Below are 12980 nucleotides of genomic sequence, written 5' to 3'. Positions count from 1 at the left end.
ATCATCTTTTTCTTCTAAAATCTACCATTACAGCCTGCAAGGGCTTGGAGTCGAAAGTGTTCATGCACATGTCATAAAATCCTTTTAGATCACAACATGGTGGTTGATGAACACTTGGTTCATCTTTAATGACATCATTGTTCCGTTTTATAGTGTGATGAAGGAGTACCACGGCATCAGCAAGAATTCATCATCTCAATATTCATCAGTGAGCATCGTTTTGGCCTTGTTGCATGGACAGTTACTTTTCTGGAAAGTGATACATCTGGTGAGAGAGACTTCACTGAAGGGATACAAGTGAACACAATTATATTGACATTGTACATTAAAAAACACTTATACCCTGTTGAATGCCACCAAGTGATTTTTTTTCCCCCCTGTTCCAAAGCCCAGTTTCCATGTTCTGTAGGTAATAAGAGAACATGTAGGTTGTTTTGTGTGACATCACATTTGCAGTGAGCTGATTGTTCTGAAACATTTGTCTTTCCAAACATTGTGCTCTTACCAATTGCATAACGGACTAACACATACTCTGCTTTACTGCTTTGTAGATATGTATGTGTTGGAAAACATTTCCTTTACTTTTCTTTTATGATGTGTTTTGACAATGCCCAAAGTGGCAAAATTAGCTAGTTGCAAATTAAATGAAGTGTGTAAATAGATAATAGCCTCAGGTGGGAAAATAACTTCTTTTGATAACTTCAATGTAGCTGTGGACCCAACGTAAAAATTACTATTTATGTACATGGCCATATAGGCAGTCATTTATCTCTCACTCCATTCACAAGTAAAATGGGTATGGGAATTATCATCAATTCACAGAGGATAATAAATACTATTTATTCCCATTTATATATCAGTATGCTTGATTGTTTTCCAATTTAATTGATACTAATTTCGAAGCAACAAGGCATCTTCTTCAGGCATAAGGCTGGAGGAATCAGTGTATATATGCAAATATATCATCTGAACATAAGGCAACTGCTTAGCCGTTTATGTATAAACTATTTTGTAAAAACATCACCTTGGCTGTTGAGTTGAAGAGTTTTCATACCATTTGTTACATGTGCATCAGATGGATACCAGTTCCTGTGCTTGAAAATAGAGCCTTGCTACTTTGAAATCAATCAAAATTAAATTAGAAAACAACAAATATACACAAATGGATAAAGAGGGTATCATATATTACTGAGTTTTCTTCATGAACATCTCAGTAGCTGACTTCCCCAATATCTTCCATTTCTGTGGAAGCTACAAGAGAATTACCAGCAATATGCCGATGCTTTTGTTTTGAGAGCAAATTTGTGGTCTGTCATTGACTTTGGCAGCGGTCTACATTTTCTGGCACTCTGTACTCGTCAATCAAAGATAACTTGTACAAATCCCAACCCTTGGTAAACATAAAAGGCTTATTAAATGCTTAGCAGTAAATGCAAAACCTCACCATCAATGCCTTAGCAGCAGTTTTAAGTCTATGTTGTGAATTGATTTGTATCCTTGAATTGATTTGTATCCTTGATTGTTCAGTTACAATTTAATTTTATGTTGGGTCATTACTAAGGTATTTGTTCCATGTTTTCTTTGTCTATTTCTATTTCAGTATTTTATTTTCATTCGTATTACTTTCATTTGCCTTATTTCACTTCGCTTTATTCCATATTTTGTATGTATGAGTGCACCTCATTGTGCAAAATATTGTATGATTCAACACCACCTTAGTGAAAAACTTTAATCTTCTATTTTTTGCCTTCCTATAACACTTTCTTCCCTGAGTGTGCTCTTCAAAGAATTTAACCCTCCATAGTATCATAGTATGTCTACATTAATATAGCGGTCTTCAGAGCATTGTCATAGACCAGTATTTACAGCAGTTGTTGTAACATAGAAATCTATGCCTGAGACATATTTCTTCACTCGCACTTCACCATTTGCCCATCTGTGAAGATCAAAATTAAATTTGTTACCACCAGTTGTAGAAATGTCTGAAGACTAGTGAACTGCCATTCAGTAGGGTATGCTTTTCTCCGAGGCAACAAGAAATAACCTCTTAAGGATATAGCTTGTTTCATCAGGCATTACACTATTCATATATTAATGTCATTTTCCAAAACTTCTTCAGATTTCAGCTGGTTTTCCATCCCCACTCCCAAGGAATTGTATCATTATGCAGTTTCACAGCAACAGATAAATTAGTTTTTGTAATTAAAAAAATTAAAAACTTCCTGGGTGTCTCACTAATGTCTGATCCGGTACACAAGTTATTTTCAGATATAAAACTAGAGCTATAAAATGCACTTTGTCCAAAAGGGTGATTTTTTCCCCCCTCCACTGTATTAAAAGTGGTCACAGTTTCCAAAAGATGTCATGCTTTCAATTGTGAGATGTCTTTCTGCCATGTTAGTCCACTCTCCTGCACATGTGCGAGTGCCGTTATGAAGAATATACAGTTTTCCTGAAGGCCAGGATAAGTTCAAAGGCAGTTTTGTTGTGCTGCATGTATTCTTAGTTCTTTCATATTGAAAAGCCAGTCAGCTCTTAATTGACAATTATAGTTTAGTATTAATTGTGCCTGCTATGATTATGTGAATGTTAATATGACTTCCAGATAATGCAAGGTTCACTTACAGGATAAGATTTTATATGAATGTTAAGGTTATTTATGAGTGGTTTGTATTTAAAATTTCTAATAAATTCAAATCAGGTTGCTGAGTGACTAGAAATATTTCATAATCCTAAATTCATAAATATAATATGTTATATACAATAATTTGACTAGTTTGTTATGTTATGGCCTTCAGAATTAGTGCATATTTCTTTTACTGCATGGTGCTTGTGATTGCTACAGCTTGAATAAATGTTGTGAGAGCCTCAGCCATAAGCATTGTTTTTCAGTCTTATGCTGACTGTTTTTCTTCTGCTCCCTCGATTACTGAAAAAAATTGTATTTGCATCAATTTATGGTTGCAGACAACTTCATTCCCAAACACTGACAATGATGTGTGCACATCAACATATTCCATTTGGACATCTGGAGGAATTCTCCACACAGGAAGAGGAAGTGGTTCTCAGGTTAGCCACATTTCCACAGCTACACAGCCTGCTGCTTTCTACAGGTAAATTTCTCTCCACTATCTTAATGCAAGGAGACATGAACATAAAAAATGTGGCCCTTGGAATAAATATAACTAAATTAAAATTAATGATAAGTATTTTGGGTTATGTGGTTGATTACTTGTTTTTAATAAAAATTTTATCCATGTTGCTTACAGGTCAGATTCAATTCTTGCAGATGATGAATTCATCCCATTTGATCCACCCATTGTCAGCAAGTATGGACCAATTTCTCGAATGTCAAAGGCAATCCTACGTCCCAGTAGTTCGGTACAGGTTTCTTCATCTTTTGGTGATGGAACAATCTCAACCCCAATGGTACGCCGTCCAGTACCTGCTGCTAGCCCTGTTGCTTCTTGGTACTTCAGTACCGCACAAGGTAAATGATGATGATGATTATTATTATTATTTATTTATTTATTACTGTCCTTGTATAATTAAATCTGTAGTCTCAGTTTTCGATCTCAAGGCACTTCTGTGCATAATTCAAAAATTATAAAAGAATACTCATGTCCTTTTTGTTTAGCTTGATATTTGTGCGAGTGGCACATCGTAGAGTACTATCAAGATTCTAAAGAAACAAAATTCTTTATATTACTAAGGAACTGTCTATTGTGGCATAGTAGTTTATAATTTTTATTTGTAATAGAGATGTGTACTTAGACTGTGACGAGTTTCTTCAAAATCAAGCATTTGGTGAATTCAAGTGACAACCATGTGCATACATTTCAACAAGAAGTTCTTTAGATGAAGGGGCTCACTAGATTCGTCTATGACAAAATTAATTACAGTAATTACATCATCGTTTTTGCTGCTGTCTAAAATTTTTAATAACTTGGTGTGCTTATGGATGAGATATCATATTTCAAAATTCAGGCTATTTTGAAGTCTTGTAATATGCTAAATAAAAATCATGTATGTGAACATTTATTTACGTATGCATAACCTGACTTCTGGCTTTTCCCTTTTCTGGGGCTGCACATCAGACAGATGCGATTTGAAATTCTGCATTCTATTTAGAATTCTACATTCTAATGTTTTTATTGTTCATATCATTTCTTCATTATCTTTCAAATAATTGTGAGTGCAGCAAAAACTTTTACTATATTATCAGTTGTAAATTGTATTGTGCTTCTTAAAATTTTGACAAAAAATTGTCATTCAGAAGTCATTACACCCCAATTTCAGTGTGTATTTAGGCTGTTAGTGAGCATGATCTTGATAAAAGTTCGAGAGAAAAAGTCAGTTTCAAGGAATCAGTAGATTTTATCTCAGGTTTTCCTCTCACTAGGAAACAATTAATCAATTCTCAAAGTGCAGCTTCAATCTTTTTAAAGTAAAACATGCTGAAATTAAGAGAATCAGTGAGGTTGATCTATAGTATTTGTGTCCTGCTCAGAAAAACATTGCATCAACCACAATGCAGCCCTGCTGTGGCTGCTGTTCTCCGGTAAAATATGAGTTTTTGGTAAGCAGCTGGAAGTTCCCAGACTACTGTCGAGTGGTTGGGAGGCATTGCAAATAGGTGTTTCAGGCAGATTACTGAGAGTCGTGCACCAGAGGTAACAAAGGTAGTTCATCTACCATCCTCATCCATGGGTACTGTCTTGACTCCAGGAAATACATGAGCTATTATTGCTTGTTTATTTGATTGTGAGTGAAAAGTCGTCATATTATACCACTAACTCTTACTGACAAATTTGAGATGCTGTGACAAATTTGAGATGCTGTCTCTTGTCTCAGACTGAAACTGAGCCAGTGCAACATACTTTGCCTGTTGGAAAACCTGCTATGTCTGGGGGGGGGGGGGGGGGGGGTTCCAAAAGAGTAAGCTTCTTTCTGTTAATTGTCTGCAGTTCAAACATATAGCAAATAATAGTGCCTGTTAAGAAATGGCAGCAAGTGCTTGATGTTGAAATAAAGAGCCTATAAAAACTCTTAATTGATTGTGCAATAATAGTGAGTATATAGTAAGTCTGGAGTATAGTAGTTAGAGTGAGAATAAATGACAATTATTCTTATTTGTGTGCAGGTAAACAAGAAACCTGATTTGTAACTTCTAAGTAAGATAAAATAAGTGATCTCACTTGTGCTAGTATCAGTTCTGGTGAAGACAAATAATGAAAAGCTAAGGAATTGTTCTTTGCCCAGTTGTGTTGTGGAATATAACATAATAAAATATTTTAAGAGAAGCAGACAGTTGTAAGGTGATTTGAATCTCATAAAGAATTCAAATATTGTATATGTATGTGGCATATTAATACTGCACTGTGTCTGCCATTAGTTATTTGGACAATTTGGAGAGTATTATGAATCCATCTGCGCAGTTGAGAAGACATAATGGGATGAAATGAGGGACTTCTGACGATTAATGACAAAGATTGTGGATGTGGAATGAATGCAAACAATGGTATGAGTAAATTCAACCACTCACCATTTAGATGAAGCTTTGAGCAGTCAATAGACTTAAGGACAAGAGGGTAAAGGCAGCACTCTTTTTCAGGTGCTTCCTGAACATGTGCACATATAGAGGGGGGGGGGGTGTTATAGTGTTTAACTCCTGGTTTTTTGTGATTACCAACTTCTTAATGCTTCCACTATATGATGAGTGAGTGTAATGTGTAATGGAGGAAGGTTCCTGACACTGCTTGAAGCAGCTCAGATACCAAGGATTGCAAACACGATAGGGGTATTGAGACAAGCAGTGTACAAATGTACAAGAAATTAATTTACCTTTGGCATGACATATTAAACAAAGACCAATAAACCAGGCTTCAACAATTGAGATTACTAGACATTGATGAGGATTGTTTCAAGAAACCTACATTAATAAGTGTCAAGAAATCAATCAGTATTTCAGACATCCTGTTACTGCCAGCCCATAAACATTAGTGTGATGCAGGTGGCAAATTACTCAAGGAATGCAAGAGTGTGATAGGGTTCAATGTGGCCTACCCTTCACCTTTCAACCAATTTTTAAATGTAGGTATGGGTAAGTGATATTATGGGTCATAGCTTCATGATATTCCTTTCCTTGTAATGTTACCTTCAAAGGACAAATTGAAGCAGTGGACATGTCAATGCTTTTAAATGAGCAAGGGCTTCCATATTAACAATTATTGTTCCTTAACACAGAAACTGTTTTCTGAAATGATACACTGTTATATCAACATTTACCTTATTACTTCACAATTCACACCTATTTGTTGGCAGGGGATTCTTAGAACAACTGTCAGTCTACTGTCAGTCTATTTCTGGACTTTCCAATCTTTAATTAATAACATGTGGGGAAAAATGAACACACAAATCTTTGTGCGAGCTCTGATGTCTCTTAGTTCATCACAGTTGGTCGTTTCATCTTGTATAGGCAGAAATCAGAAATATATAGGTTGACTGTTACACAGAAAATTACAACAACCAGCCACTTTTTACAATGTTATTTATTTATTTAAACAGCACTGTTACCAGTTTCGAACCAACAGGTTCATCTTCAGATGGCTAGTTCACATTTTACATTATATTTCGCCTTTTGTTTCCTCACCTGACAAAATTTTTTTGGGGTGGTTGTGCCCTACAATAAAAACAAGATGTGAGACAGTGTTCTTAACTGTAATTGTGCCTCATAGTGACTTGAAGTGAGGTAAACAAATTGTTATTATTAAAGGGAAGATGTTGCACTGGAACATAATGGGAAGGATTCTTCATTTTAAGTAACCAAAACATGAACCTGTCAGTTCGAAATCAGTAATTGCACTCTTTAAATAAATAAATAGCCTTGTAAAAAGTGGCTGGTTGCTGTAATCTTTTGTGTAAGAGTCAACCCATATTTTATACACAGGCTCAAAATGTCAGTTTTTGACAAAATAGCAAAATTCAAAAAATGTTTTTGATTGTGGAGGAGAAAAGTGGTGGTTGTAATTTTGTGAAAATATCTTGCCACTACTAGAAATGCCTTTGTTCTGATGATTGCAGCCCCAACTCTCTTATCATATACATGACTATCTCTCCTCTTGAATGCAACAGTGACACTAACAAACGTAATTGTTGGGTTCAAATTAATAATACGAATATAATAGAGGGAAACATTCAACATGGGAAAAATATATCTAAAAACAAAGATGATGTGACTTACCAAACGAAAGTGCTGGCAGGTTGATAGACACACAAACAAACACAAACATACACACAAAATTCAAGCTTTCACAACCAACGGTTGCTTCATCAGGAAAGAGGGAAGGAGAGGGAAAGACGAAAGGATGTGGGTTTTAAGGAAGAGGGTAAGGAGTCATTCCAATCCCGGGAGCGGAAAGACTTACCTTAGGGGGAAAAAGGGACAGGTATACACGCGCGCGCACCCACCCACCCACCCACCCACACACACACACACACACACACACACACACACACACACACACACACACAATCCATCCGCACATACACAGTCACAAGCAGACATTTGTAAACGCGTTTACAAATGGCTTTGAACTTTTTCAGTGTCGTATGTCAATCCAGTCTTGTAAGAATCCCCTGCCATGCAGCAACACTCAAGAAGATTTGTAAACATAATTGGTCCGCAGTGTGATAAGTATACATTCCACCTTTACAAACCATTTAGTAAAAGAAAGCAACAAGCCTGTGAATTGTGAATAGAATATGAAATTCATAACAAAGAACAAAGGAAGATCACACAAAAACTCCAACATAGAAGAAAATTTTCATATTCACAAAGCTCGTATGCTAAAAAGAAAAGATGTAAAGAGAAATTGAAGACTGGGAAGAAACAATAATAGAAAGAAATCTACACAAAAAATCTCCCCTCATCTTCCCTTCACCTCTCTCGTTAGTATCACTCTCTGAACTATTACTTCGTACTGTCTATTAGCAAACATGATACTGCAGTGGTTAATATTGTGGGCTCGCATTCAGGAGGACTGGGTTTTAAATATTTGTCTGCACATCCACATTTAGGTTTTCTGTGGTTCTGCTAAATCACCAGAATAATTTCCTTTGGAAAGAATATAGATGATTTCCTGGTCCTATCAAAGCTTGTACTCAGTTTTATAATCACCTCATCAACAGAGCTTTAAATCCTGTCCTTCCTTCTCCATGTTATCTGCACTCTCAGTATGGTTGGAAGCTACTGTTACACATTAGTAACAGTATAGCTTGGACACTATATCCTGACAGTAGACTGTGGATGTAAACAAATGCAAACTTAGGCCAGTCAAGAGCAGAAGAATCTGTGTCTCACAGGGGTGACAGTCTACCTCTGTGTTCTGTGAAAGCAGTGTTGATATAATGGTCATACGGATCACTGATCCCTTCTGGTGTTGTTATAATTGTATTCAAACCCCATGAAGACCAAAATTACTCTCTACACTCATTTCAAAATAAGTAAAGGAAAGAACAGTTATTGCACAGCACAAAACAAAGCAGAGTACACAAAGTATTCAGTAACGGCTATAGCACCGTTGTTTGCTGAGGTTGGTGTTGTCGTAAACATAGTACAGCCCTGACCTCTATTGGTGTATTATGTAACCATATTTCAGAACATTCCCTACCTACAACTGACATGTAAAAGTGGCTCCACTGTATCAATATTTGTTTACAGCAAGCACGAAAACAGAACTTAGCATACCAATTTTCTCAAAATTACATTTTTAGATGTCTGTTATTTACAGTTGTGTATTCGAGTTTACTGAAGATACTTCAAAACAAGAATTAATAAAACTTAGGTGACTAGTGGTTAAAAGTATTTCATTGGGGTGTAAAATCAGAGCTAATTAATAAATAAAAATCAAGTGTAGAGAGAAGCTCGTGTGCGTGAGTAACTTACATAGGGAAGAGCCATGAAATTATGTTTCTTAGAGAGTTCTTTATCTGCCTTTGTATGTTACCACATCATGTTTTAAACTTGGAAGTAGTCAAGTAATGCTTAACAAGCAACATATTTATATATTTGAAAATTGTAGGATTTTGAGGCACAATTTTTAATAGCTATCTGTAAAATCTGCATTGATTTTGCAGGATATCCAGCAGCCTTGCAAGCAACCACTTTGCCAGGTGGCCACATAGTAACTCCTGCAACTGCTGGATTGGGTGATGGCTACATAACAATTGGCCATGGAATTTTGGATCCTCCTCAGCTGTTTGTACAAAATAGAGTACCTGACTGTCCATCAGAAGAGTAAGTATTATTAAATAATTTTTAACATCTTTTTGGTGATAACAAATGAAAATCAGAATTGTTTATTGCATGCCTAGTTCATTAGAGGCTGTTTCAGTTGGAAGAGCAAAGTAAAAGTTGCTCCGCAAACATTTCTTTTTAAGTGGCAATTCTGGTTAGGCTTAGTAATAGCTGTAAGGATTTCTGAATGTAAATTATTATTATTTTCATATGCCACAAAATAAATTCTGTGTTTGTTTTTAATGCTCACTTTCTGTTTGTCCACAGTCTATTCATACAGTGAAACCATTTCCAAGGGACATTAAAATGTGTACATTGTGGAAAAATTAGTTGGGGGGAAATCACTTTTTAAGTACATGCCATTTTATTAACAGTACTGACCTTTAATTTAAAATCTTTGATCTTGCATATCTCTCTCTCTCTCTCTCTCTCTCTCTCTCTCTCTCTCTCTTTCTTTTGCCCCCAAAAACATATAGATTTATACATACTGGTGATCTTTTTTCTATCATTTTTTCTAATTGATAGACACATTCAGAAATACTCACTAATGCCCTTGAATCATCATTTAAAGGCACACCACTAGCATGATCAAAATCACTGTTGCTATTGTCATTTCCTGTACTGTCAAATCCGCATCCAGCCATCCTGATTTAGGTTTTCCGTGATTTCCCTACATCACTTCAGGGAAATGCCAGGATGGTTCCTTTGAAAGGGCACAGCCGACTTCCTTGACCATTCTTTCCTATTCTGATGGGACCGATGACCTCGCTGTTTGGTCGCTTCATCCAAATCAACCATCCAATTATAACCACTGACACACTTTTTGTGAGGTAACATTGATATAAAAATGCAGGGAGTCTTGCATTGGATGCTCCAATGACAACTTTCTCCTCAATGAAGTACGAATAATTTTACGGTCATTATCATCATCATCATCATCATCATCATCATTACCCAAATCTGATTGACAAAATTAAACTTCCTTCTTCAGTTTGGAAGAACCTTCTCAGAATCAGTTGGAGATGTTGACAGAATTAAAACTGCAGATTTCATAAATTTTCATTTTTAGGATGTGAAGAGCAACAGTTTACAGATATAAGCAGTTTATTGTTATAGACTCCCATATTTGCATCAAGGCCAAACAAATGTTTTTCAAAAAGTTGTGAAGTCATCCATTCATTGTGACTGGCACTGTAGTTAGTGAGTAGTGATTAAAACTTACAGAATCAAAAAGAGCTTAATCTTTTCAGACCCAAGAATATTGATCATCATCATCATCATCATCATCATTTAAGACTGATTATGCCTTTCAGCGTTCAGTCTGTAGCATAGCCCCCCTTATACAGTTCTTCCATGATCCCCTATTCAGTGCTAACATTGATGCCTCTTCTGATGTTAAACCTATTACTTTAAAATCATTCTTAACCGAATCCAGGTACCTTCTCCTCGGTCTGCCCCGACTCCTCCTACCCTCTACAGCTAAAATGATGGGAAATTTGTAATTATTTGACACAAAAGCAGGTCTGAATCTGATATCAGTTATAAAAACAGTGAGGCAAATATCGCACATGATATTAAGATCTATTCTTAGTACTTCTGTAGAATTTGTAGGACTTCATTGACATTCACTCAAAACAGCAAGCTGTTGTCTTCTACTCATACATTCTTTTCTTTCTTTTGGCATCAATGTTTAAAGATGCCTTCAACCTTAAAGTTCATAATGTCTCTTTTTTATTTTTGTTATAGTACTTCCATTTTATTGTGTGTCTCAATTCCATTTCATTTCATTTAGCCGAGTATATTAATGCCATATTTTTTATGTAAAAGCTTTTATGTCTCTGTGTAAAGTATTGGTACAATATCCCAAATTTGACTGGGACATTTAAGTTCCCTTGGATTTACCCCATTCTTTCCCAGTGTAATCAAAGATCGGTCAAATTCTTAATAAGATTTATGCAGATTTACACAGAGTCCCGTTGTCATTGTGATTTATTTCCTTCTTGTTTTTAAGATATAAAAACTTTCTGTTTTCTGTGCTAGTTTATTTTGTCTTGGTTGTCATGCGTCTTATGGTAATGGAAAGTCCTGATGGAATGGAAATAATTTAAGTAGTAAAGGTAACAACTTATTGAATAACAAATGCTTCAAATACAGGATATCCCACAGTATTTAACATACAGCTTTTATTAACCCATCTTTCACATCAGTATAAAGACACCTAAACCATTTCTCAGCTTGAAATGTTGGGGAATAGTACCTGTTATGTGAAACTGTTCAGTTAGTAAAAATCCAACTAGGCATAACAGTCATGGAACTGAAGCTGTTTCAAAAATAAATTACTTTAAATTGATGCACCCACTCCATAGTTGGTGTCACATTAACTAGCTTTTTAACATAACAGAAAAAAAGTCTTCGCCAGAAACCTTCCTTCTTCAGACCCTCTCATTCTCTTATTTATTATTCATATGGCTTATTATTCAAATTATAAATTTAATGTTGTTGTTGTTGTTGTTGTTGTGGTCTTCAGTCCTGAGACTGGTTTGATGCAGCTCTCCATGCTACTCTATCCTGTGCAAGCTTCTTCATCTCCCAGTACCTACTGCAACCTACATCCTTCTGAATCTGCTTAGTGTATTCATCTCTTGGTCTCTCCCTACGATTTTTACCCTCCACGCTGCCCTCCAATACTAAATTGGTGATCCCTTGATGCCTCAGAACATGTCCTACCAACCGATCCCTTCTTCTGGTCAAGTTGTGCCACAAACTTCTCTTCTCCCCAACCCTGTTCAATACTTCCTCATTAGTTATGTGATCTACCCATCTAATCTTCAGCATTCTTCTGTAGCACCACATTTCGAAAGCTTCTATTCTCTTCTTGTCCAAACTATTTACCGTCCATGTTTCACTTCCATACATGGCTACACTCCATACAAATACTTTCAGAAATGACTTCCTGACACTTAAATCTATACTCGATGTTAACAAATTTCTCTTCTTCAGAAACGTTTTCCTTGCCATTGCCAGTCTACATTTTATACCCTCTCTACTTCGACCATCATCAGTTATTTTGCTCCCCAAATAGCAAAACTCATTTACTACTTTAAGTGTCTCGTTTCCTAATCTAATACCCTCAACATCACCCGACTTAATTCGACTACATTCCATTATTCTCGTTTTGTTTTTGTTGATGTTCATCTTATATCCTCCCTTCAAGACACCATCCATTCCGTTCAACTGCTCTTCCAAGTCCTTTGCTGTCTCTGACAGAATTACAATGTCATCGGCGAACCTCAAAGTTTTTATTTCTTCTCCATGGATTTTAATACCTACCCCAAATTTTTCTTTTGTTTCCTTTACTGCTTGCTCAATATACAGATTGAATAACATCGGGGAGAGGCTACAATCCTGTCTTACTCCCTTCCCAACCACTGCTTCCCTTTCATGTCCCTCGACTCTTATAACTGCCATCTGGTTTCTGTACAAATTGTAAATAGCCTTTCGCTCCCTGTATTTTACCCCTGCCACCTTTAGAATTTGAAAGAGAGTATTCCAGTCAACATTGTAAAAGCTTTCTCTAAGTCTACAAATGCTAGAAACGTAGGTTTGCCTTTCCTTAATCTTTCTTCTAAGATAAGTCGTAAGGTCAGTATTGCCTCACGTGTTCCAGTATTTCTATGGAATC

At 36.1% G+C, this 12980-nt stretch overlaps 1 protein-coding gene across 1 annotated transcript in view; it reads left to right on the top strand.

The window, feature by feature from the left end:
* The window catches only part of LOC126187451 (roquin-1), a 279093-nt gene that overhangs the window by 174197 nt on the left and 91916 nt on the right, over positions 1 to 12980 (top strand). The window contains exons 12-14 of the mRNA XM_049928539.1: positions 2968 to 3113; positions 3270 to 3490; positions 9139 to 9298. Of these exons, the coding sequence (XP_049784496.1) occupies positions 2968 to 3113; positions 3270 to 3490; positions 9139 to 9298 (527 nt within the window). The remainder of the gene's footprint in view (positions 1 to 2967; positions 3114 to 3269; positions 3491 to 9138; positions 9299 to 12980) is intronic.

The sequence above is a fragment of the Schistocerca cancellata genome, chromosome 5, assembly GCF_023864275.1.
Source record: "Schistocerca cancellata isolate TAMUIC-IGC-003103 chromosome 5, iqSchCanc2.1, whole genome shotgun sequence".
In the NCBI taxonomy this organism is placed as follows: domain Eukaryota; kingdom Metazoa; phylum Arthropoda; class Insecta; order Orthoptera; family Acrididae; genus Schistocerca; species Schistocerca cancellata.
This window is presented reverse-complemented; position numbering and strand designations above follow the sequence as displayed.